Source organism: Pholcus phalangioides, unplaced genomic scaffold (genome assembly GCF_987345545.1).
Source record: "Pholcus phalangioides strain wild (caught in Gottingen) unplaced genomic scaffold, Ppha-v1.0 ptg000011l_1, whole genome shotgun sequence".
Lineage (NCBI taxonomy): Eukaryota > Metazoa > Arthropoda > Arachnida > Araneae > Pholcidae > Pholcus > Pholcus phalangioides.
Genome location: NW_028301604.1, coordinates 4,297,597 through 4,323,012, shown reverse-complemented (window position 1 = coordinate 4,323,012; position 25,416 = coordinate 4,297,597). Strand labels below are relative to the sequence as shown.

The 25,416-nt window shown below is 39.2% G+C and overlaps 1 protein-coding gene across 1 annotated transcript in view; it reads right to left on the bottom strand.

Annotated features, from left to right (window-relative positions):
- LOC149079959 (EH domain-binding protein 1-like) overlaps positions 1–25,416 on the bottom strand; it is a 119,443-nt gene that overhangs the window by 15,660 nt on the left and 78,367 nt on the right. Inside the window, exons 17-18 of the mRNA XM_089238869.1 lie at positions 9,536–9,609; positions 3,783–3,897 (exon numbers count right to left, since the gene is read on the bottom strand). Coding sequence (XP_089094995.1) covers positions 3,783–3,897; positions 9,536–9,609 — 189 coding nt within the window. The remainder of the gene's footprint in view (positions 1–3,782; positions 3,898–9,535; positions 9,610–25,416) is intronic.

Below are 25,416 nucleotides of genomic sequence, written 5' to 3'. Positions count from 1 at the left end.
ATGCTCCTTTGCGTTGTCTGTAGCCTTTGTATCGTCTTGCTTGTGAGTGTCCATGTTTCAGCTCCATAAGTCAGTGCTGGTAGCACACACTGGTTAAAAACATTTCTTTTCAGACATAATGGCATGTGACTCTTCAGAATTACGCAGTTTTTGCCAAAAGTGCTCCATCCAATCCTGATCCTTCTGTTTATTTTATTAATGATTCCGTTGTCCATGGTGATTTCTTGTCCCAGGTATACATAGCTTTCCACTTCTTCTATCTCTGTGTGTTGAACAAGATTGTCCTCTTCAACGCAAACGGGTTGAACATAACTTTAGTCTTTTGCAGATTCATTTTCAAAAATAAACTAAATATGGAAGGGAAAAAGCGTGCCTACTCTACAAAATCCAGCAGAGCTGCATAGAACCTAGACTATCTCAAGGAAGAGGCCATGTTCATCATGATTTTGTGGGCCTCATGTCCATAGGAAGCCTACACCTTAAGATAGGTACGGTGATCTTCGTGATTGTGTAAGCTCTTACTTCCAGAAAAGTATGCGGCCGCAAAACATCACTTTACCCGAGGCCACCCCATGATGTTGAGACTGCCCTGCGTAGAACCCGCACAGTTGGAAGGCAGCTCACTGAAATTTAGCACAACCCAGGACAGACTCGGATTCAGGGTGATATGCCGTGAGGGACAATTTATTGTGTAGATTGGTTGGATAGTCCCATATTTTTAGGTCACACTAATTTTTCCGATATACTTCGACTGTTGGGAGGGATGATTACCCAAAATCGCTTCCCCTCCACAGAGGGCACACCATGAATTCGGGACTCAATTTCAGGCAAGCTTTCAATGCAAAAAGTTTAAACTTATACAGAATAAAGCGATTAGTGTGCAGCCAACAAAATAACAGAAATTGGTTTTTTTTTTAGAAATCCTTTTTTTATATCCAAAAAAGAGTTCTTGGAAATTTGAATCCATTTCTTTCAAAAAAATATAAGGGTTTCCAAAAAATAAACACAGACCAAAAGTATGGTTTGGCTTGTGTGGCGCTGAAGGTTGAATGTAATCCCTAAACTAATTTTCGTTTTATTTAGAAAAGGGAATTTTGAGGTGTGCCTAGACTGGACACACCGAGTCGGAAAGGGCTAAATTAGAGAGAGTCTCGTTCCTGGGTGAGGGAAGTGGCTGCATAAGACAAGAGGACCTTGGGAAGAAAATTAGTCTGAAGGGGGCCATGTGCTAAAATTGGTTGAGAAACACTGATCTAGGGTTTATTTACAGTCGTGGTTGAGGAAAATAAGACGGAGGAAAATTAAAAAATTTACTGGAAATTTACATCCAGCACTGAATTGATTTTTGTTATGATTATTTTTTTTGGTCAGTGGAAAGGAATTTATAGTAGTTTATTGGGACTTTATCGATATATTAAAATATTAAATTATTAAAATTCAGAATTGTTTGCTGTTGCACTGCATTACTTCGTACATTCCGGGGTGTGGGCGGGGCACATGTGTGGTGTAGTAGTAGTAGGTAGGGCCTCCAAAAAATGGCTCGGGGATCCATGATGTTCTTAAGTCAGCCACCTCGTTGGGCAATTTGCCTGTTGTGGCGTTGTATTTGTATTTGTAAATAACCAGATTTAGAAGCCGGGGGCTGACACACCATCGATCCAGCAACCAAATTCGCCTTTGCCACCAATCTACAAATTTTCAAGCATTTGCTTGATTAAATTCGCTAGTTCATTTTGTCCACTTGACTCCAATGGTAACAAACCTGAACCGATTTCAAACGGCTAACACAGACGAAAGATATACAAATTTTTTTACGTCTATGACACAAAGATACATCGCCGTTCGAACAGGGAATCCAACGTAGATCTAACTGGAAGTCGGTGAGATAATCACTCAACTATCAGACGTAGAGCCTCTTGAAATACTTAAAATTTATATAGGCGCCTTACCCAGATGGATCTTCAATCGTAATGACTGACAACTGACTATGATATTGCAAAATAAGCATTTACGCGAAAGAACTTTTCATACACCATAAATAAATAAAATATGCGTTTCAAGGACATAAGTCTTTATCAATCTTCTCTTTTTTCTCATAAAAAGACTGAATTAAAAGGGAAGAAAACGTAGGAGTCAAGACACACACAAGTGATGTCTTATTCGCACACATTTGGCCTCTAACCCATCAGCACATTGTCTTAGCTCCCGCTGGGACCAGACTAAGCACGCACGTTAGATGCTTATCACGTGAAGTAAAAGGAAGGGGATATAGACACGTTTGATATCACGTTACTTCGAAAAAAATAATAAATAAATAAAAAAAGCTGCATCTTTTCTCAGAAAGAAACTCCAAAGAGTTTTCTCAGAATGCAACTAAAAGCTTCGGGGATGATGCCAAACAGAAAACGCAAGTATACTTTGCACTACTCTTCTATAAATGATTTATATCAGTGTTTCCCAAAGTGGGCAATATCGCCCCTTGGTGGGCCATGGAATGGTCCGGAGGAATAGAAGCTACGGGTATAACATAGGATCCTATGGATTCGATTGAGTTGGGAGGCGATGAGAGAGAAAAATTTTTGAAGGGGGCGATGAAACAAAAAGTTTGGGAAACTATGATTTATACGGAACATCATAACGTAAATTTACATTCTTTGCGGCGTCTCTTTTATGTTTAGTCTACATCAGAGTTTGCTCTGGTATTAATTACTATTTACTATAGCCGTAAACACACTAAATCGATGGCATTAAAATCATCCATGGCTCCAGTCATTTGAAACAGATTACTTCGTAAATATGAAAGACAATTTTCGCACAGCACAAAAAAAAAAGTGTTGCAACAAAATTCCTTTTACAAAACCATCATAAATGAAATTTACACTTTAATTAATTTATAAAAAAAAGTTATGCTTCTCGAAAAATAATTCAAAAATACAGGCAATTTTGTGCGAACAATAAGAGTGTTTTAACGAAACAATGAACCTCTCCGCTAATTATACGAAGTATAATTGCCTGGATGCCAAGAGAAGATTAATTTGGAAAAGAAAATTCACATTCTTCGGGGGGGGGGGGGGAATCGAACCACCAACCTCTCACTGTCCAGACGAGTGCTCTACCATTAAGCTACCGAGGACAGACATTTTCGTTGTAAATCGCTATCTGGAGGCTTATGTCATTACTAGCCGTTGCTGAGTCAGAAGGCTGTCTACAGAGCAGTCCCGATCAGCGGGGGGAAGTTAAAATTTAAGGTTTGGAAATGTCTGTCCATTGTCCATTGTAGCTTAATGGTAGAGCACTCGCCCGGACAGTGAGAGGTTGGTGGTTCGATTCCCCACAGATTGTTAATTTTCTTTCCAAAATCAATCTTCGCTTCGTATCCAGGCAGTTAAACTTCGTAAGAGTCTGTTTTATTGGCTACACTTAGGGCCGTATTCACCGACATGGTTTAAACTGTAGTCACAATTTTTAGAAAAGAGATCAACATAGATTGGTTAAAAACCTGGATTTAACCAATCCGTGTCGATCTCTTATCAGAAACTGTGACTATAGTTTAAACCATGTCTGCGAATACCGCCCTTAACCAGCAATGACTAATCACAGTCGTAATTTCAAGCAAAATATGTATTTATTTTTAATTACCCTAACGAAAACGTTCATCCATTGTTCTCATAAAATCTTGACTAATATATCCCGATAGTAAAGGATGTTTTCCCCTAGCATCTTTATCAGCAAAAAGTATCAGTTAATCAAGTTACTATTTAACAGAATAAAAAATAATTTACGCTTTTTCTTGAGTATCCAGTTCTTGGACGAGTTTGTCTCTCTTGTTCACGATGTCTACAAACTCATCTAACAGTAAACGTTCACGTACTTTGTCGGCCTCCGTTTTCTGCCATTCTGAAACGAGACGCACATAAACCGGTGTCATAAAAATTGTAAAGTATTAAACTTATAAAAAAAAATCAAGCATTAATAAACAAGCTATAAAAAAAAACAAAGTACAGTATATTCGGAATTTTTCACAAAGAGTGTCCGAAAGGAATAAAAATTCTACACTTGATTCCAAAATTAAAGTAAAATGTGAGAAACGATTAACAAAAACAGGGAAATTTATGTGTTATACCGGGATTTATGTTTGTAAAAACTCTTTGATAAAACTTGCAATATGCAACCAATAAGCGTGTCAGTTATATTCGGGCGAATTTAACCAATAGGCTTATTGGTTGTTTTTTTTCAAGTTTTGTAAAAGATCTTTTATCAAACTTTTATAGTGTAATCCCGGCCATAGTGGCATTTGCGTCAATTAATAATGGGGCGTGGGAGGAGGGTAATATAAAAATAAAAATTTATAAACGGCTTCAATCAGAAAAATGGCAATTGATAAAAAATTTGCATGCACATTGTACTAAAAAAAATCTACCGTGATATCGTTGATTAAGATGATTGATTTATGCTACTTTTTACGAGCTAAAATTATGACAAAATTGATAAACATAATATTTCCTGACTTCTGAATCACCCTGTATATTAACGTAATGTTTTATCTGGTACTTCTCAGATTCTTTTTTTTCTGCTATGGGTGAGCGTGATCAATAATTTCTGCTATTGAAAAAAATAATTTATTACCACCCAGCAATTTCCACGTCAATTTTTTTTGTAAGAGAGAATTAAAACTGAAATGTTGGCGCGAGCGATCACAAAGAAAACTATCTAGAGTAAGTAATTTCGTATAGAATGTAATATATACAATTTGGATCGGATTCCAAACCCCCAAGAGACTTTCGACAACCTGTACCAGATTATTCAAGAGTAAAAACTGTTCGAGAAAACCGATTGTGAGCGGCGTAACAATACGATGCCTGGCAAATTCAAGCTCATTTCTGAGATTTCTGAGTTGCAGCCACAGCATGGCCCGACTTTAACATGAAAGGAACGTGATGTTCTCCGATGAATCACAATTTAGTTTGTCGAAACATCATTCTAGAAAGAAAATGACACACCTTACCGCTTTCTAAATATCACAAAACGAGATCAATATGAAGGTGATAACGTTTCATTTTGAGCATATTGTTTAGCACACAGTTCCGTCAATTGAAAAAGGTTCGGAACCTTTCATGCTCGTCTATTTCGAGTTGCTATTGGTCCACGATGCTTATTCTTGGATGTGATATGAGCTCGCAATAATTCTTTTTCATTGAAGAGGAAAGCGAATATAAAGATATTCATTGCATGCAATGGACTGCTACTGCCCTCCACTCAGGTTTGAAACTGAATGAGTTGATTGCAATTCACTAACTTCCAATAAGACATTGCTGAGACAAACTGTTTTGCTGGAAAAGTTGAAGATTCTGTCATCGTAACTGATCGGGAAACCCATTTATATTATGATACATAGCTGTGACCCATGTACAGTAGAGCCTCGATAATCCGAGCTTAATCCGAGCTGAACGGTACTGACACCACCTCGAAAAACTGAAAACTCGGATTATCCGAAAAATTAATAGAGAACGACTTTTTAAGTTTTGCGATGTTACCTACTCATACCTGTTTGTCCTTAATTCATTGTACAACTGCCAAGATCCATAGCATGGACTTTGCATAAAGGAGGCTGACAGGGGCTGTAGCCCGGGGGGGGGGGGGTTGATAGGAATGTTTCATTTTTTTTACACTATTAATTTATTATAGCGGAGCCTTGGGAACCACAGTCTAGGGCAAAGGTGCTCAACCTTTTGGAGAGTGCGCGCCACTTCATTGGTTTGAAAACTGTCACAGGCCACTCAAGTGATCTGTAGATGTGCCGAGGGTCACTGAAGTGGTCTGTAGATGTGCCGAGGGTCACTGAAGTGGTCTGTAGATGTGCCGAGGGTCACTGAAGTGGTCTGTAGATGTGCCGAGGGTCACTGAAGTGGTCTGTGAATGTGTGACAGGTCATTTAAAAGATCTTTCGTTCTGCCTTCTCCTCTCGGCTCTCAGGCCGCTCTTAAATTTTTTTCCGTGTTTAATTTTTTTGCGTCTCCGGTTGTGCGATTTGTACATTTGAAGTTTCGCAGGTACATTAGATGACTCCGTGAGCCATGAGTTAAGCATGTATGGTCTAAGGATCAGGACCTCCTTCAAACTGGAATCACTTGAATTCGTGGGAAAATGATACAGATTAAACAAAGCCCGTGTTTGGTGAAAAACAGAGGTTTTGAAGAGGAATTCCGAAAAATTCGAGACTACTGTACTGCAACAAGAGATGATCACACTCCTTATTAACCGACGTAATTGTTTGATTCGTTTCTGCTGAGCTTTTTTCATTATCCATATATACAGAAAAAATCATCGTTTCCGACTTTTAAATATCATTGTAGATCTATATATAGTGGTTCTTATAACAAATTTTCTTTCATCATTATTTTCATATTGAATTCGAAAAAAATAAGAATCGTGAATTTCAATTTTCTTCCCTCAGACACAGCGAATAGATATACGTAATCTAATTTTAGCTTAAAAATACCGGATTTAGATGCACATGATATTATTACAAATTATTTTCATTGGAAAATGAAAACATATAGCGAAGTTGCTGCAGATTTTCACCGATTAAGAGTTCCCAGAGAAAATAGGTACTGGTAGAGAGAAATAGTCATTCTCACATTTCTCTTTTATCTGTTAAAGGGAAGAAAAAAAAAACTCCATATCAGGAAAGTTAAAAATACGCGGCAAGAATTTAAGCCACTTATTATTAAATGGAGTCAATTTTCATTGTTCCGGTCATCCTAGCTTAAGCACATAAAGCTCCTTTCTAGCAAATAAGACTCACTAGATGGAATCAGTGTCTAAGACTATTATCACAAACAGAGAACACTAAAAGACAAAAAGCAGTTGAACGCCTCCACAAAAATTTCAGTATAAGTAATAATATTATCCGAAAAGTAAGCGACTGACAAGTGCGTTCTTGAAATAAATGCATTTTGACACAATCTCTAATAGAATAAGTAACGAAAGTGATAAGGCACAATGCGAAGCTAATTGCGTAAATGAAGTCGAAATCAATGTTTGAATGTTAGGGCAAGTGGGAAGAGACCAATTTTCTTGAAGAAACAATCCAAAAACATATAAACAGATCGATAAAATAACTGTTAGCTATTCCAATCGATTAAGTGCAACCGATGTCACCGCCTGTTTGTACCTCCCTACTGTTTTCTACCTCCCTGCATTAACGAATTGCTACCAGCAGAACATAGCTCCCACCTGCCGTACTGAAAGGAGTGAAAAGAGAAGGACACAAGCTGACTCTATTCCTACAACTTAATTGAGTGGTAATTAGGGAGTGCGGCCGCTAAAGGATGGACTGAAAAGGGAGTGACGAACATGCAATGTGAGGGGGGTTCGTCCCCTCCAACAAACAGCACGGTATGCTACCAGATTAGGAAGCACGGGCGTGCCGTAGAACTGGAAACATGTTAAGCCGCTTAGCAGCATTCGATACTACGAAGCGAATACAAGTCTCAGAACTAGCTTGTTGGCCGTGTGGCTTAGAAAGCGGGATAACCTGTGTGTGGGCCCGCATCCTGACTAACATAGGGTTCACCAAAACGAACTTTAACGGTGACGGCTACTAGGAACTACTACAATAAATCATGAACATTTTACATGTATAATCTTCAAAAACTGAACTCTTTTACTCTTTCGTGTGTTGATGCAGGGCCGCAACTAGGGAGGGGAGGCGGGTCTGGTGCCCCGAGCGTAGAAGACGGGGCGCGCGCGAATTTCACCCTTCAACATTACAAGAGGGCGCCAAAATGCCTGCTTACCCCGGCTGACCAGGCATCTAGTTGTGGCCTTGTGTTGATGGTCAAGGTAAACGCAATGTCAAAATTACGTGGAAAAGACTGGGGCAAGTTGATATAGCGGAATTTATGCAGGTATGCAAATAAGCAGTTACGTAAGTGGAGAAGGACATACGATCAGTGGTTACCGACTGACCGTGATATGACAAAGAACTATATTATCCTGCGAAGTTCTACGAAGAATTTGATTTTATGTACGTAAAGTAATTTTTTGTTGAAAGTGACTTCGGAGGCCTAAAGTGATTCCAAGCAGTTATTTCTCTGCGACAAAATGTTTAGATACTGAAAAGGAAAATAGCTCATTTATTTTATTTCTTACTCAGAAATCACCAACGAATAAGGCAAATACACGGAATTTTCCGTGTATTTGCCATTTCCGTTGGTGATTACTGAGTATTATATATGATAAAGTTTACCTACTCTTCTATATTTTATTTCTTTTCAAGATTCCTGTGTATCGCTACATCACCTCGACTAAAAAGTCATTTTTAGAGCACATTAATAAGCATGAATTGGAGCAGACTGATATGCTCTGGAATGTATATGAGTTGGCAGCAAGTCATAAAGGGACAATGCAGTCATGCTTTGATAAATATGAAAATTTCATAATCAGTGATGGTAACCGGTACTGATTTCTTTTACTTCTCACATTTTTCCTGTAATTTTTTTATGATATTAAATTTTTTCTCAACCACTAATGACTACTATTATACCGTTCATGCACCTCGTAAACATTCCTTCGAGGAATTTCGAACAGATCAGTGGATACCGAGAAAAAGGGATGAGTTTTTGAAGGGCGAGTATTGTTTTTTTTCAAAAAAAACTTTCCGAGTGGGATCCACTGTACTTAATGTATGTGTGTGTCCCCCTATCGTATTTATGATGTATGATGTGCGAATGTCATATATTCGAGAAGTGCTGCTATTCATTTTCCAAATTGGTAGTGGAAGTACCTTTCCCCGCCAACCAACTCCGGTGCCATCGCCATATGACAATTTACTACCGATCGAGTTGAGTCGGAAATCTTCCTCTCTGGAGAAAGTAGTTATATTTCAATTCTCGTCTTGGACCTAGAGGACTTTTGGCAAAGGCAAAATAAGGCGTCATTTATCGGTGGTCACCTCAAGTTCGATAGGGAAAGAACTTTTCGTTGCAGTTCCCCGGGATCGAACCCGTGGACCTGCCAGTAGCCTTTATAGTACTGGACGAGCATCTTATCACTGCACCCCCTTTATTGGTGGCAGTGAAAGTGGCAGATTCCAGAATTTCGGTGTTGCGAGCTGCCCACTCTCTGTAGATGTACAGTGGATCCAGCTTATTACGTTTTTCAATAACTGTCATAAAAAAAATGTTGTAAGGAAAAACGCTTCAAACGGGAAATCTCGATAAGTGTTCGACCCACAAAAATAAGTCGTATATATCAAGTGGGATCCACTGTACTTCTCAGACTGGTTAGCATTCGCTTCTCAAAGTTGACATATTGGTATCGAATGTTGCAACATCCGCATCAACTTCCCTAACGCCTGGGAAGTTGATACAGTTTGACTTGACTGTTTCTCCTAAATATAAGCGTTTTTATTCATGGAAATCAAATATTATTTCTGTGATGCTAACCAAAACAATTGCATTATTGAAACAGTTATCATGAATAATTCAACCAAATTTGATTGAAAGTTGCAAGAGAAGAATATCCTACCTACCTTCAATATCAAGCAGAGTTCTAAGCTCTTCGTTGAGTAATTCAAATCTTCTTTCTAAGTCATCTTCCTTTTCTCTTCAAGAAAAATGAGCGAGAGAAAAAAAAATTCGTCACTTGATTTAAGTGTGTCAAAATTTAGCATATACAGAAATTTCCTTCTATGAAGTGTAAACTGATAACTATTAACCCTTTATATTCCACATTATGAAAAATAGAATGAAAAAGAAATAAAAAATATAATAATAAATAATCAATATGTAAATTATTTAGGCCATTTAAGTTGTATTAAAGATAAAAAAAAGAGTACTAAAAAAAGGTGCTTTTCAAACACACACAATTATTTGTTTGAAAAACACTATTTTGTTTTTTGTAGCATAACAAATTGCCTAACCTGTTACTTCAAAGTACCGTCAGTAGATGAAAGGTTAAACATTGAAAAATAAATGGAGGGCTCTTATATAAAAGGAACCAAGCACCATTAAATCAAAACTGAGAAAAAGCTATTTAAAGTTATCTTCGATTCAGTTAACTCTTCTGTTTGGTAGTTGGTTCAAGTGCACGCAGACGGCATCACAGCCTATATGTCACTTGGTTCTATTTAGATAAAAAAAATCCCACCTCTTTCAATAGTTCAGATGTCGGCATATCTCAAAATGTTAAAAATGGCACTTGGTTCCTTTTATATAAAAGCCTTCCAAATATAATTCATAATATTGAAGTTTTGAGGAACTTACACAAATGCTCGTTTCGTAAAATTCTATAGTCCTGATTATTTTATCTAACGTACACAACCTTCGCCATAAAAGTCACCTACTACCGTCTCGGGGAATCTAAAATAGGACTCCCTAACATTGAAACGACATAACTTGAAAACAGTGATAGAAAAATAAAACAAGTGGTATATGCGATGGGCAGGCTTAGAATTTTAAATACACCAAATTGCAAAATTAATTACAATTCTAACTTATAGATGGCACACCACAGTCGTTTTATTTCACGACTTATTTCTGTGGGGCCATTTGAATAAGGTTACCATCAGGCAAAATTTCGGGTAAATTTCAATAATTTATCATATTTACCAATACGAGTTGGGGATTACACATAATCACCGGTAAATGTGAAAAACAAAATTTATTAAACTCACAGAAATGGTTGGTAACTGTGCATAATAACCGGGTTTATCAAATTTCTGTAACATCTATAGCGGTTCTGTTTTAGTTGGGAAATACTAGTATTGTGTTGGGGTTTCCTTTTTTCGGAAGAAAGTAGTGCCATCTGTTGCGAAAATTGGGAAAAACGCCGTCATCAACGGTAGCGCGTAGGCGTCCTCTTTTCGCTGTTTTCGAATCTGGTAACCCTACATTTGAAGTTCATTGTTTACAGCAAAGTCCTCAAACGTTGTATCTGCTAGAATCATCAGCGCTGTATCATGTGAAGTTTTATTACGCATCCAACCCATTGCTGGAAAAGTGGCTTTAAATATTGTTTACTTTTGTCATGTCATTGCTAGGCAAGGTCAGGGCCGTCTTAAGAGGATCATGGGCCCCGGGCCAAGTGGTTTTTCCGAGGCCCTACTGGCAAATTCTGGAAAATTTCAACCAGATCCCACTTTTGTGAGGCCCATGTGTTAAGACAGCACTGGGCAAGGCAACCGTTTCGAATCCATCGTTTCGTGATTTGACCTACGTTTGCGAAGGACAATATTACACACTGTTTAAAAGACATTGCAATGACGCTGTAGCGCCATATATAAATTATAGTTGTAACTAATTTCCAAACCGGCGTAATTGAAATTCCAGTCCTACCCATAAAACGAACTACGTACTTGTTTCATCAATCTACTTTACCGCACACCAACTCTGGTCATACATCGCCATACGGCAATTTCCAACCAGTGGAGTTGGGTGGGAAATGAAGGCACCATCTATCGGTGGTGGCCCCAGGCTCGGTAAGTAAAGAACTTTTCATCTATTACTCTTTCCAATTTATGAAGTTTCAAAGTTAGGGAGTCCTTTCTGAAACACCCTGTATCTTCGAAGAGGTGGCTGTGTCGGAATCGCATATTTGTAAAACCTAACAGAGCATTCACTAACAAGACTTTCACGTGTTGTGTGTTAAAAAAATTGCTACCATCTTTCAGGTGCGTTAGGCCCGATTGCGTACTGTGTGGAGAGACGTTGTTGAAGGGAAGAAAGGTCGGATTCGCTAAGAAAATAAACGTCAACCAACTACCTGCAGGAATGGAACCCGGGGATGCGAAGATATATTACGTTGCCCCCATGAGCGCTACGGCTATATTAATTATCTAAGTAAAAAGCAACGATTAATTTAGGATGAAAACAATTCACTGAAAATTGGATGCATTTGAGTACGTCCATTAAATTTAGAATTTATATATTGAATATCATCAAATACTCCGTTTAATTACACACTGGTGTAAGAAATTAAGAGAATTTGCAGACTTGGTCGATTATCTCTAGAACTACTGTACCGATTTTAATGAAATTTGATAAGTACATACATTGATACAATACAAAACAAATAACCATTCAATAATTGCAATACACACGCATGGTCGTGCGTAGCACTCGTTGGAGTCGGAAGGTATGAAACAGCGGTTGCAGAATAAACAAAAAATAGGTTAATACAATACATGGGTTAATACGGGGTATGGTCCCCTCTTACAGATATACAGGTCTCGCAGCGTGATTTCATACTTGAAATAAGGCAGTTTATCATTTCCTGTGGCAATTGGTTCCACTCGTTCAGCAACGCTGTTTTCATTCCCTGGATGGTTCCCGGACGGGGGTTGCGAGTTGCAATTGCCCTCCCCAGAGCGTCCCGGACATGTTCTATAGGGTTAAGGTCTGGAGATCTGGCTGGCCAATCCAACCGGCGAATATCCTCACTCTCTGGAAAATCGTCGAGCAGAAGAGCTCTATGTGGCCTCGCGTTATCGTCCATCAAAATGAACTCCGGATCAACTGCACCCCTGAAAAGGCGAACATAGGGCTCCAAGACCTCATCCCTATACCTCACACCAGTCACAGTGCCTCTTTCGAAGACATGGAGAGGTGTGCGGCCATCCAACATGATGCCTGCCCAGACCATTAAACCTCCTCCGCCATAATGGTCGATTTCGCGGACATTGGAGGGTAGGTAACGGGTCCCTGGTTCTCTCCATATGAACGTGCCGCGAGAATCGGTGCTTAGGCTGAATCGGGACTCATCAGTAAAGAGAACGGTCGCCCATTGATCCATACTCCAATCTCTATGCTCTCTACACCATGATAAACGGATTCTCCTGTCCGTAGAAGTGAGCGGGACGCAAACAGCAAGTCTTCTTACAAACAACCCTCTCTCATGAAGTCTTTTGGAAACAGTCACCCTTGATACACGGGTTCCTGCGGCTGCATACAAGTCACGAGAGAGCTGAGAAGCTGTAGCACTCCTGTTACGCCTCGTTATAATCGACAAATGGCGATCTTCTCTGGCCGTCGTGGCTCTTGGACGACCTTGCCCAGGCTTTCTCTCGATGGATCCGGTATCCTGGAACTGTTTCCATAAGTTACACACAACGCTGGGCGTTAAATTGAACTCTCTACAAATATGGACTTGAGATTGGCCTGCTTCTAGCCTCCCCACAATTCGCCACCTCATTCCATCATCTAAACGTTGGTGGTTACTCATTTTTACTGTTACAATTTGAAATTAACCGATTGCTGCAAAATAACACCAAGAAATTCGCCGAGGTGTGCTAGCGAACGAAATGCGTCTCAACTTACGCGCGCTTATAAAGCCTGTTTCTCTACTGGCTCCGCCTACACACACGTGTACGCTTACGTATTTGACGTACAAGATTTGCATTTTTGTCTAGAAGCAGTGGTTTTACATTCAGTTCAGTTCTTTTCATGAAATTCGATAAAATATGCAAATTCTCTTAATTTATTTCACCAGTGTATGAATGTACAAACGTGTGTGTATTTATGTATATTTTTAACTTGACTGACTCAACAAACGTCAATGGAAAACAAATAAAATCTTGAATCTTTGAATTATATAATCGTACTGTATTTGAAATAGAAGGGATTTAGTTCGGGTAAAGTATAATTTTAAATGAAGACAGAAATACCTTTTCCATTTCCATTCGGTGTGATTTTTTCCATTCAACATGTTTATCATATAATAATAAAGACTATTCTCTCTCCCTTCACATTGGTTAACACCAGTTCACAAATAAGCAAGCTCATCTTCGTTAGATCAGTTGAAAAGAGAACTAAAATTACAACAGTCCTGAAAATGCTAAGACGCAACGAGACCAAAGATTTGATTCAATTTATAAAAACGAATTTTTATTTTGTCACACCACGCACAAGAGAATCAATTATTTCGAGAAATCCCGATTTCGAGATTTGTTAACTTGTTTATTTAACCACTAGGGCAGTGATTTTCAAATTATACGTCGGAACTCCTAGGGGAGTTGTGATGAGCTGTCGATATTGATGTGTGACTTTTCAGAGCTTTGAAGTGGTTCTTTGTTAGAATATTCTGTGAAGCTGCAGATAAACGTTGACTGGAACAAGAGAGTCACTGGTGGCAAAAGTTTGAGAACCACTGTGCAGGGACACTCTCCCTCTGCAAAAGTTGTTTTTATAAATCGAAAATGTCCATTTTAGTACAGGTAGACTAGCCGTTCGTTATCTCGGACATCTCTCCTTCAACAATAAAAAAGGGGGGGGGGGAAGGGTCGGATTGGGACTTTATTTTTGATCCTGTACAATGCGAGTTCAATAAATGTTATTCAAGAAGTCTATTGTTTTTCATATTCAATTTCCATTCGTCCCGAAGATTGAATAACAACATTTTTCTCAATGTTTCTCTCACACTCTTTCTCTCGACCGTTAATCAATCGAAGGATGGTGGTTACGTCATAAAATCAATGCCTTTCAAGCATTAGCGTACGTAAAGGCAATGGGGGGGGGGGGAGGTTGATCCGAGATTGTAGGGGGGGTTTTGATGCAAAAAAAGAACCCCCCCCCCCCGAAAAAGTTCTAAAAGTTCTGTTACTATGCTTTTGAGAAAGAAACAAATGCTGGTGAACAAAATGTCCGGATGCAACTCTCATTTTCAACTTTTAAGGTGTCGGTAGTCCAGTGTTAAAGCAGCTGCTTAAAGCTGTGAGATTTAACATTCAATTTTAAATCTATGCTTTTTTTAGTTTAAATTATATTTTATTTCAGTACTGTAAAACTAAATCTTCAACTACAAAAAAAAAAAAAATCGAACAAATCTTCAACTAATTCCAAATAAGCAACCTTGAATAGCATAAATATAGTGGATGCCGCTTATAACATTTTTCAAAAAATCATCATTAAAAAACGTAAGCGGGAACACTTTAAACGGGAAATTTCGATGAGTGTTAGTGATAGTTGGAACAACAAAAATAAATCGCACTAGGCGGGAAAACGTTCTAAGTAAGAACATTATAAGCGGGATCCGCCGTATAAACGAAATATAACCACAATGTAAAGGAAACTGGAGTTCCTGAAAATCTTTGAAAACAGAAAAGGCTTCAATCAAGTGCAACAAATGATAATAATTATGAACCAATGAGTTGAATTACGCAACCGAATAATTTAAAAAAATCTACACAAACTCTAAAAAGGAGGAGGTAAACAGTATCAAATCTCATATAACATCATGAAATCATGAAAGTGACTGAAATACGGTTTCCACGTGTTATGTTTAGAAGAGTATCAGAAGAATTCCGAAATAAATAGGCGAGAAACACAGTGGAAAATGAATTTCGATATTTCTATACTCAAAGGAGAGTTGCAGCGGGAGCTCAGCGACTACGAATTCAGTCGTTTACAAGCGAATCTAGATGAAATTCGGCTGGAGTACCGTATCGAACGAACACACTTTCTGTATTTCTCTATGACTTTTACCTTCTCCCTACCACCACCATACCTGCACAACGGGAAAAGGTCGGCAATAGTTTTCGAAAATAAGGAACTTGTTAGAAAGGGCGAGGTACTGATGGCAGCAGTGAAAGGCGAGCGAGACTTAGAACTCTAAACCTTTTAGCTCCGCCAGCGCTAAACAAGCTGCAAGTGACCTACGGCATAACACAGGAGCAACGGTCCACAGCATAATCCCACGAGGGAAGGGACGGACTATGAAAGGTTACCATTCTCAATGACCATTCTACACAGTCATCGCCAAAAATGGCGAGAAAAAATGTCGAATGCGATAAAGCAGTTCACTTTCATTGTTGACTTCCATATTTTGATTTAGGCCGGCATTACACTATAAAAGTTTTGTAAAAGCTCTTTGATAAAACGTGAAAAAGGCAACCAATAAACATATCGATTACATTCGAGAGAATATAATCAATAGACTTATTAGTTGCTTTTTCAAGTTTTGTAAAAGATCTTTTATCAAATCTTTTATCAGCCACCTCGTTGGGTTTTGCCGCTGTGGTGGTCGAGTGGTTATAGTGACGGACTCGCGATGCGAGGATCCGGGTTCGAACCCCACAGTGGTGGTCGGCTGAAGTTGGTTTTCTGTGGTTCCCAACTTCAAGGCGCAAATGCGAGCCGATCTCCCCGTTAAAAAGTCTCGCCACAGAGAGCAACAGTCCTACAACGATAAATCATTCAATCATAACACTTCACTCATAGTTAGAAAAACTGGTGGCAGATGGCAGCACTACACATAACAAGCATTACAGAGAAACAAAAACTTCGTCAGGTTTCATTACACGTACACGCATATTCCCGCATGTACCGATTCCTTGGGGGTTCCGCGCGGGGGGGGGGGGGGTGTAGCAGTAGTAGGTAGGGCTACCAAAAAATGGCTCGGGGATCCATGATGTTCTTAAGTCAGCCACCTCGTTGGGCAATTTGCCTGTTGTGGCGTTGTATTTGTATAAACTTTTATAGTGTAATCCCGGCCTTACACAACTAAAAAAAAAAACTTGATTCTAATTTTGCTACCAGATTGATAACAAAATGTATGAGGCAGGAAAACGTGGCTGCTTGTCTTCATGAAAATTCAACTAGCATTTCTTGTGGACGAGGTTAATAATTAAACTAGGTTGTGCACTTAAGTAAATCGATTGTGATTTAAAACAAGTCTAAACTTTTTTTTTACAAGAAAAAGTTGAGTCCCAAAAATTTGATCTTTAGAGTCAGCATTACAGTTAAGCACAAAATAACTGATTAACCCATTTGCATCAGGAAGCGGAATAGTCCGCGAAATTGTGAGCACCCCTTATCACTGTTTGCCTGCACAATACATGAAAACCCACCAGTTTCTCTATCGAAGCTTAGTAAACATGATGGGACAGTTAGCGAATTCAGAAGGAGGATGCAAATGAGTTAAAAAAAACACCATCAAGCGTAATGTGGTGTCGGGGTGGTTCTATTTGTAAAACTTGTGAATGACCTTCTATTCCATTAGAAATACCTCCAATTTTCATGATAATGCTCGGGGGTCCTCTCCAATGGCGACCAATTCATTGCTCTTATATCAATTTTACAAACTTCGCTTTTTTCGGAATTTCTCAATTCTGCACATTTATTTTTATAACTCTCATTCCTTACACTTCACATTTTCCCATTTCTGTGAAATACAGTATATCAATGTTTGATAAACATATAGTGTATAAGTAAGTACAGTTATATAAAAGGCTTTTTTCTCCAAGTATAGTTTTACTTAAAACGTCTTTTCAGTTTTCGTTTCATCACAAAAAAAAAAATCGCAATCAGTATACTTAATATTACTTAACTAAGGTAGTCATTATAGGTAACTATAGGGGAGAAGACTCATATTTTAGCTTGTGTTCAAGTTAAATAATGTTATTAAAGATATTCCAACTACTTTGCATGAACCAAACGCGTTTCAACATTAGAAATTTATAAAATATTTTCCCGCAGTATGCCAACTTTTGCATCAAAACTTCAGCCAAAAATGCGAGAAACGTGCCAGATGTGAAATAGCCTCCCACATTCACAGATATATACTGAAAAGCTCTCTCACTTCCCTCTCTCTCCTTCGTTTGTTGTAGAACAACACCGATAGAACGACAAAAGTTGCAGTGAAAAATTGATAACGCTCTTTGCCCAGTCCATTAAGGACCAGAGAATGTAACAAAGCTCCAGGGAGCGTGTGTGTGCGCGACAGAAAAGGGACTTCTGGATTAGGGAAAAGAGATTATCGGCCAGAGTGGACCAGGCATTCACCCAACAATACAACATACCTAAGCGTGGCAAATATGGAATACGTTCGAAACAACAGGAAACCCCTTTTCCTACATCACAGCTAGGAAGTAGAAACGAACAAATGCCTTTGCACGCATGCGATCGCTGCAATCCGCACAATACTCATATTCGCTCGGGCAGGGAGACAAACGAAACCGGGGAGGACAGGACAAGCGAGTAAGTAATGTAGTGTAATGTGATTCACATGAATTTCAAAGCTCTTCTGGAACGAAACGGAAAATTCGAACGAGAGAGAAAACGATGCATCAAGGTTGGTTGTTGAATATACGTTACCTACGCGTAATACTCAACCCCGAACTAGAATAAATTTGTGGGTAAAGGTGTGAGAATGACAAAGGTAACAATTTACGTAAAGTATATATAGTCAAATAAAGAGTAACGCATTCCAGCACTAGAGAGAGTTTGGAAGGTAGTTTTAACACGCCCCCGCCCCCACTTTTCTGCTATTAAAGAAATGAAGAAACCTTAGGACAGTAGACTCGTACTTACATCACAGAGGCTGAACGAACAAATCGAAACCAATCACGATACATAAATCAACGCTGATATACTGTATGAATTATTATGCATGATTTCACGTATGTAAAGTAAATGATAAGAATGCATTATGAATTTCTTTTTACTCTATTTTTTGGATAGCAAATTACTCAGATATTAAACTTCATCAATTTATATTCATTGTTAGGTAGATAAGTGTGCACAAACTTGAATTGGCTTACTACCAATATCTGATTGAACTCGGCGTCTGGACCAGCTATTCCCAAAGGGTATGCCACGCTATCCAATTGCGCCGCAAAATATTTCAAGAATGAAATTACGGGCATTTAAGTTCCCGTGAATAGGGTCAAAGATGTTTGGTTTATTATCGAATACACTTGTACACACAGTATAACTTAAGGTATGTTCAAACAGTTTAAACTTAGGATATGAAATTATGAGAGCTCAGGCAAATGCCTCACTTGTCAGAATGGAAATCAGGCCAAGCTTGTATAGCATAAATTATTTTGGGGTGCATTTTCTTTCGCTTTCCGCGCATAAGTTGAGACGCATTTCGTCCGCTAGCACACCTCGGCGAATTTCTTGGTGTTATTTTGCAGCAATCGGTAAATTTCAAATTGTAACAGTAAAAATGAGTAACCACCAACGTTTAGATGATGGAATGAGGTGGCGAATTGTGGGGAGGCTAGAAGCGGGCCAATCTCAAGTCCATATTTGTAGAGAGTTCAATTTAACGCCCAGCGTTGTGTGTAACTTATGGAAACAGTTCCAGGATACCGGATCCATCGAGAGAAAGCCTGGGCAAGGTCGTCCAAGAGCCACGACGGCCAGAGAAGATCGCCATTTGTCGATTATAACCAGGCGTAACAGGAGTGCTACAGCTTCTCAGCTCTCTCGTGACTTGTATGCAGCCGCAGGAACCCGTGTATCAAGGGTGACTGTTTCCAAAAGACTTCATGAGAGAGGGTTGTTTGTAAGAAGACTTGCTGTTTGCGTCCCGCTCACTTCTACGGACAGGAGAATCCGTTTATCATGGTGTAGAGAGCATAGAGATTGGAGTATGGATCAATGGGCGACCGTTCTCTTTACTGATGCGTCCCGATTCAGCCTAAGCACCGATTCTCGCGGCACGTTCATATGGAGAGAACCAGGGACCCGTTACCTACCCTCCAATGTCCGCGAAATCGACCATTATGGCGGAGGAGGTTTAATGGTCTGGGCAGGCATCATGTTGGATGGCCGCACACCTCTCCATGTCTTCGAAAGAGGCACTGTGACTGGTGTGAGGTATAGGGATGAGGTCTTGGAGCCCTATGTTCGCCTTTTCAGGGGTGCAGTTGGCCCTGAGTTCATTTTGATGGACGATAACGCGAGGCCACATAGAGCTCTTCTGCTCGACGATTTTCCAGAGAGTGAGGATATTCGCCGGTTGGATTGGCCAGCCAGATCTCCAGACCTTAACCCTATAGAGCATGTCCAGGACGCTCTGGGGAGGGCAATTGCAACTCGCAACCCCCGTCCGGGAACCATCCAGGGAATGAAAACAGCGTTGCTGAACGAGTGGAACCAATTGCCACAGGAAATGATAAACTGCCTTATTTCAAGTATGAAATCACGCTGCGAGACCTGTATATCTGTAAGAGGGGACCATACCCCGTATTAACCCATGTATTGTATTAACCTATTTTTTGTTTATTCTGCAACCGCTGTTTCATACCTTCCGACTCCAACGAGTGCTACGCACGACCATGCGTGTGTATTGCAATTATTGAATGGTTATTTGTTTTGTATTGTATCAATGTATGTACATATCAAATTTCATTAAAATCGGTACAGTAGTTCTAGAGATAATCGACCAAGTCTGCAAATTCTCTTAATTTCTTACACCAGTGTAATTGATTGAAGGGGCCGACTTAAACATATTTCCCTACATCTGTATATTATCTGTCGTATCCGTTTTATTATCTTTATTCAGATAGATCGAGCTCTAAGGTTTTTTTTTTAAAGCAATCTTAATTTCATATTCATACTCGCAGCTATACACACACACTATAGCTTCTAAATCAGAAACTCTGATGAAATTTGAAGAGTTAAATTGGGATATGCATAGAACTGCAAAGTAGTTTTATTCCTCAATCAAGCGTGAAAGATGAGATTGCGCAGGATAGCAATGAGACACTTTATCAGCCAAGAGAAGCAAGCATTTTGGCGACCCCGTGTAATGGAGAAGGGGCAGTTCAAGTGTGGATTCGGCGCCCTCTAGCCCTGCTCTCCCGCACCCCCCCCCTCCCATAAGTTGCGGCCATGGGGTTTTCGGAGTGCAAAAAAAATTGTGAAATATTCTAAAATGGAAAAAATTTTAGTCGAGTGGATAAAGAAAGAAGAGTTATAAATAAAACTGAGGACTGATGAAATACTAACAACCCTGTAGAACAAATGCCACATCAGACATTTATGAAGAGAATAGCTTGCAAATGAAATAGATTTCACGAAATCCAAAAAAACCTGATTTGCTTCATATCTAACGATAGTTCAATAAGTAAAAAATCTGCTTTGGAGAATTATTTTGCTAATCTTGTGAGTTAGGAAAAACGGTAAAAGTTAATGACATTAACTACAACGAAAAATCTAGCTCAACTGGGGAAAAAACAAATATAGTGAAATTAATTATTGCATGTATTTCGTATCAGCACGATTTCTAAATTTGTGAAATAAAGTGTGAATGTTTGAATTCTTATCGAATTTCTCGTTAAGTACATTCAAAATGTTAAAAAGAACTAATTTGTTTAAACTCGCTTAATTTATATTACTTGATATTAATGTATTGAATGTATTCAGTGATCCTCGATCAACCTCGCTTTTCCCCCAACACACTCCAACATTTAAAAATCTAGTGTCCCGATTTTTAAAATTTTTTATGAAAGAAAGTAAACAAAAATGGATGAAAAAACAGCGGTAAAAAGATAGCAATAAGAACAGAGGGGAGAAAAAGAAAACGAAGGTAAAATGAACATGATATTGTAGAAACTAAAATAAGAGTGAGTGTGAGAATTCATGTGTATGAAAAAATAAATAGGGTAGGGGAGCCCAAATATATCGCCCACTTAAGCCATTATCATAATTACACGACTAATTCATGTGCAATTGGTGTAAAAATTGTTCTATTCTATTGTCTAGACTATTATCTAAAAATAAATTGAATTACAACTCTAACAGATAATTTTAACACACCCAAAAAAAATTTTTCTTTGCGACCTCTGAATTTTTCCCATTAAAAAAAATTGTTCCCAATATCGCCAACGTCTAAAATGGGTTGAAATAAAGTTTAATTTGTAATGATTATACTTTCTTTATTAAACGTCAAAATGAAGACAACGAAATCGAAAGTAATGCAAGAGTTTTTTAGTACTTTTAGAAATATAATTAACGTACTCTTTTAACACTTTTCCTAAATACAACATCAAAAAAGAAACTTAGAAGCATTCTACCGCATTTTTCTTAGGGTCATTTGTTACATATCAAACATTTTAACCATGTTTCTCCGTGACAATCGTTTGAGTAAAGTCCTCCACAAATTGAGCATTGGGCATCATTATCTTCTTCGCCACAACTGCTGTCATTGTCGTCAGTCGACACACATGGAGGTTCTTCATCTTCTGAAGAGATACTTCTTCCTTCCGTTTTTCCGATTTGCGTTTTTTCGGAACTGGTTCCTTTACAGCTTTGCCTGATGTTTTTGCCAGTGTCTTGCCAGAAGTTGACGAACTTTCAAGTGATAGTGATTTTCCCTTTTTTTTCTTTTCCAGAGACAAGTCAGGGTATCTATTGAAAAAAAGAGGGAGGCATTTCCTACCTGAACTTTTTTTCTTCAGAAAATGGGTGGCGTAAATTATTTCTAATGGCAAGTTTTGAAATTTCATCCTTTGTCCATAATAAGTTTTATCCATTTGTAAATAATACTCAACGAATTGATTTTCTACATAAGAAGATAAAAAAGGCCTTCGTCCTAGTGGCACATCAAGTAATTTTTGAAGTTCATCTTCACGTAGTCTTTTAATGTAGATCCAGGTACTTGAAAAACTTCCGATGCTTTCAATATATATAGTCCCATCTCTATTTTTTACAGCTATTGCATCTCTTTCATTTTAATCTTGTTCCACGTCTTTCGATGTGACATCTGGAAAAAAATTCCTACCTCGAAAGTCTTCGTAATATCGCCTAGGCGATATTGGGAACAACCTACCTCTCAAACATAGCAACCTCCACCTTGAATCGAATCGCAAACCAAGAAACAAACTACACCAAAATGTAGCCTGTTACGGTCGCTATCACTTGAACTTTATTGATTATACTTAAAGTAATGAAATGTGTTTATTAACTCATCGTACACGAAAATAAGAAAAAATTCCCAGAGAAAAGAAAAACAACACAGGTGCGTCTAGTTTCCACAAACAACAACTGAAGGGGCAATGGGAAAGCTTGGTAGTTCCGGTAGTGGCTACCAGCATTAATCAAGAAGAAACCGTGGTAGGCGATAATTGGTCCTTCTACATACTTTTTTTCCCAACCAGTTTTTTTTACAATCTCATGAAGAAATATTCCAGTGTTTAGAAATTTCCCTGACTTTCTTGTCTGATCCCTCCCTGACTTACCCGACCACAATTTTTTCCCTGACTTTCTAGGTTGTAGGAACCCTGTTGAAACGGTAAAATTACAAAGGCAAAAAAAATCAACATTTTTATTAATACGATAAAATAGCTGAATATTATGAAAAAATAATACTGCCCCGTAAAATATGAATCATATTGTCACATTATGTGTAACTCACGAATATATATACACTGCTGGCCACCCAAATTGCAACACCAAGAAAGACAAGAGATATCGCAACAATATTTATTTTGTAGATAACATGTTGACCAAGCATCAAATGATTAAATTTATAGACTTCTGTGAAGTGTGGTTCCTGCCAAAATCAGTAGCCAGAGTAGCCGCCATTGTTGGAGATCACCGCTGCCGCACGCCTCGGCATTGATTCAAAGAGACTTTGGATGTGTTCTTGGGGTACAGCAGACCAAGCAGCTTCCACGCGTTGCCAAAGTTGATCTGGTGTGGCAGCTGGGGATGTAATCTGGGTCAATCGTTGAGCAACCATGGACCACATGTTTTCTATCGGCGAAAGATCCGGAGAGCGAGCTGGCCAGGGAAGCAATTCAATCTGGCGATTGACGAAGAACCTTTGGACAATGCGTGCCACGTGTGGTCGCGCATTATCCTGTTGAAATATGGCTGTGGGCAAGCCCTGAAGGTAAGGAAGGACAACTGGCTCCAACACCTCGGAGATGTAGTGCTGGCTTTTTAAAGTACCGGCAATGCGTACTAGAGGAGTGCGAGAGTGATATCCAATACCGCCCCATACCATAATACCCGGTGCAGGACCAGTGTGGCGGTGCATAACGCAGCTGTTCAGCATCCTCTCTCCACGGTGTCTCCAGACTCGAATCCGACCATCGTGGTGTTGCAGACAGAAGCGTGACTCGTCAGTAAAGACAATTTCATTCCATTGTGCCGTCCACATCCTTCTTTCATCGCACCATTGGCGGCGGAGACGTCTGTGGTTCTGCGTCAAGGGTAGACGAAGCGATGGACGTCTTGCGGACAGACCACTCTGCTGTAAACGGCGTCGAACGGTACGCGCAGACACTGGATGATGCGGTACAGACTGAATGTGCTGTGCTATGGTTCGTGATGTGGCTGAGCGATCCGTCACTGCCATACGCACAATACGCCTGTCATCACGTGAAGTGGTGCACTGAGGTGGATGCGATCGAACACGTCGGTCCGTCGTACCCTCCTGCATCCAACGATCACATATTCGCATTACAGCTGTTTGGTTTCGTCCAACACGACTACCGATTTCCCTGAAAGATAATCCACAATCTCGGTAGGCCACTATCCTTCCTCTGTCGAACTCGGATACTTGATCAAAAGATGATCACTGTTTTCTACGAGGCATAATTGATCGTTTTTTTGAAAAAACCACAAGAAAAACACAATTGCCGTACTTCAAATCGTCGAAATCTCCAAGCCTTAAATAGTGCTTTGAAGTGGCGCCACAGGCGCGCGTGATGTGCGTCTGCGCTGAAATTCTAATCATTTGCATATCTCACCTTCGCTAATGCATGTTGTAAATTTCATATTATTTGCATGCTTCCTTCAGGGTGTTGCATTTACGGTGGCCAGCAGTGTATGTATATTTTGACACTTTTATCTACTACAAGGATTCTTGCTCCGCAGAGCGAATACGGACTCAGAACACCGTTTTTTGAATAAATATTCAAAATTGGTTAAGGGTTTCGCGGAATAGCCTCGTACCCATAAAGGGTTCAGCGCAAGCTTTCACGTTGGAAAACCTTGCCCTAGAGCGGCACACCTTTCGGTCGCATGGCCCATGAACCGCCCCTAGTGCGAAGCCTCTCACGATTCAACCAAGAACAAAAAAAAAGACATCCAGCGTGTAGCCTTAATTTATTCCTCTATTTGTTTATATTCTACAACTATGGGCGTGAAATGAATAAGAGATTTTATACCATCATTTGAAGTGTTCGGTCAAATAACTGTGTTACATTTTTGCGGTATTTTGATTGAATAATGTTCCATACAGCTTCCGTTATCCGTTCCTCAAGTCAATTCTTGCAGAAATCAACAGATGACGTACTACGCCACTTTACACAGCTGTAATTCAGGGATGACTTTAATTGCCTCTAAATTTTGAAAAAAACGACATAGGCCATTGTTCGGCCGAACGCTTCATGTAATATTAACCAGTATAGTTACCAATTTTACGTTTGTTACACACAGCTTATAATAAACCATTGTGGCGAAAATAACTCGTTAAAAATCCAATTAACAGACGGATTGCACGTGACCAAACTCCGGATCACATTTTTATGGATGGGGGAACTTACCAATGGCAACTTGTAAGGGCGGCATCTATCGGTCGTCACCTCACGATCGAGAAGAAAAAATATTTCTTCTTTTTATAAATCTCTGGGATCGAACCGGCGGATTCTAAGACTAAACTGAACACATAGTAAGG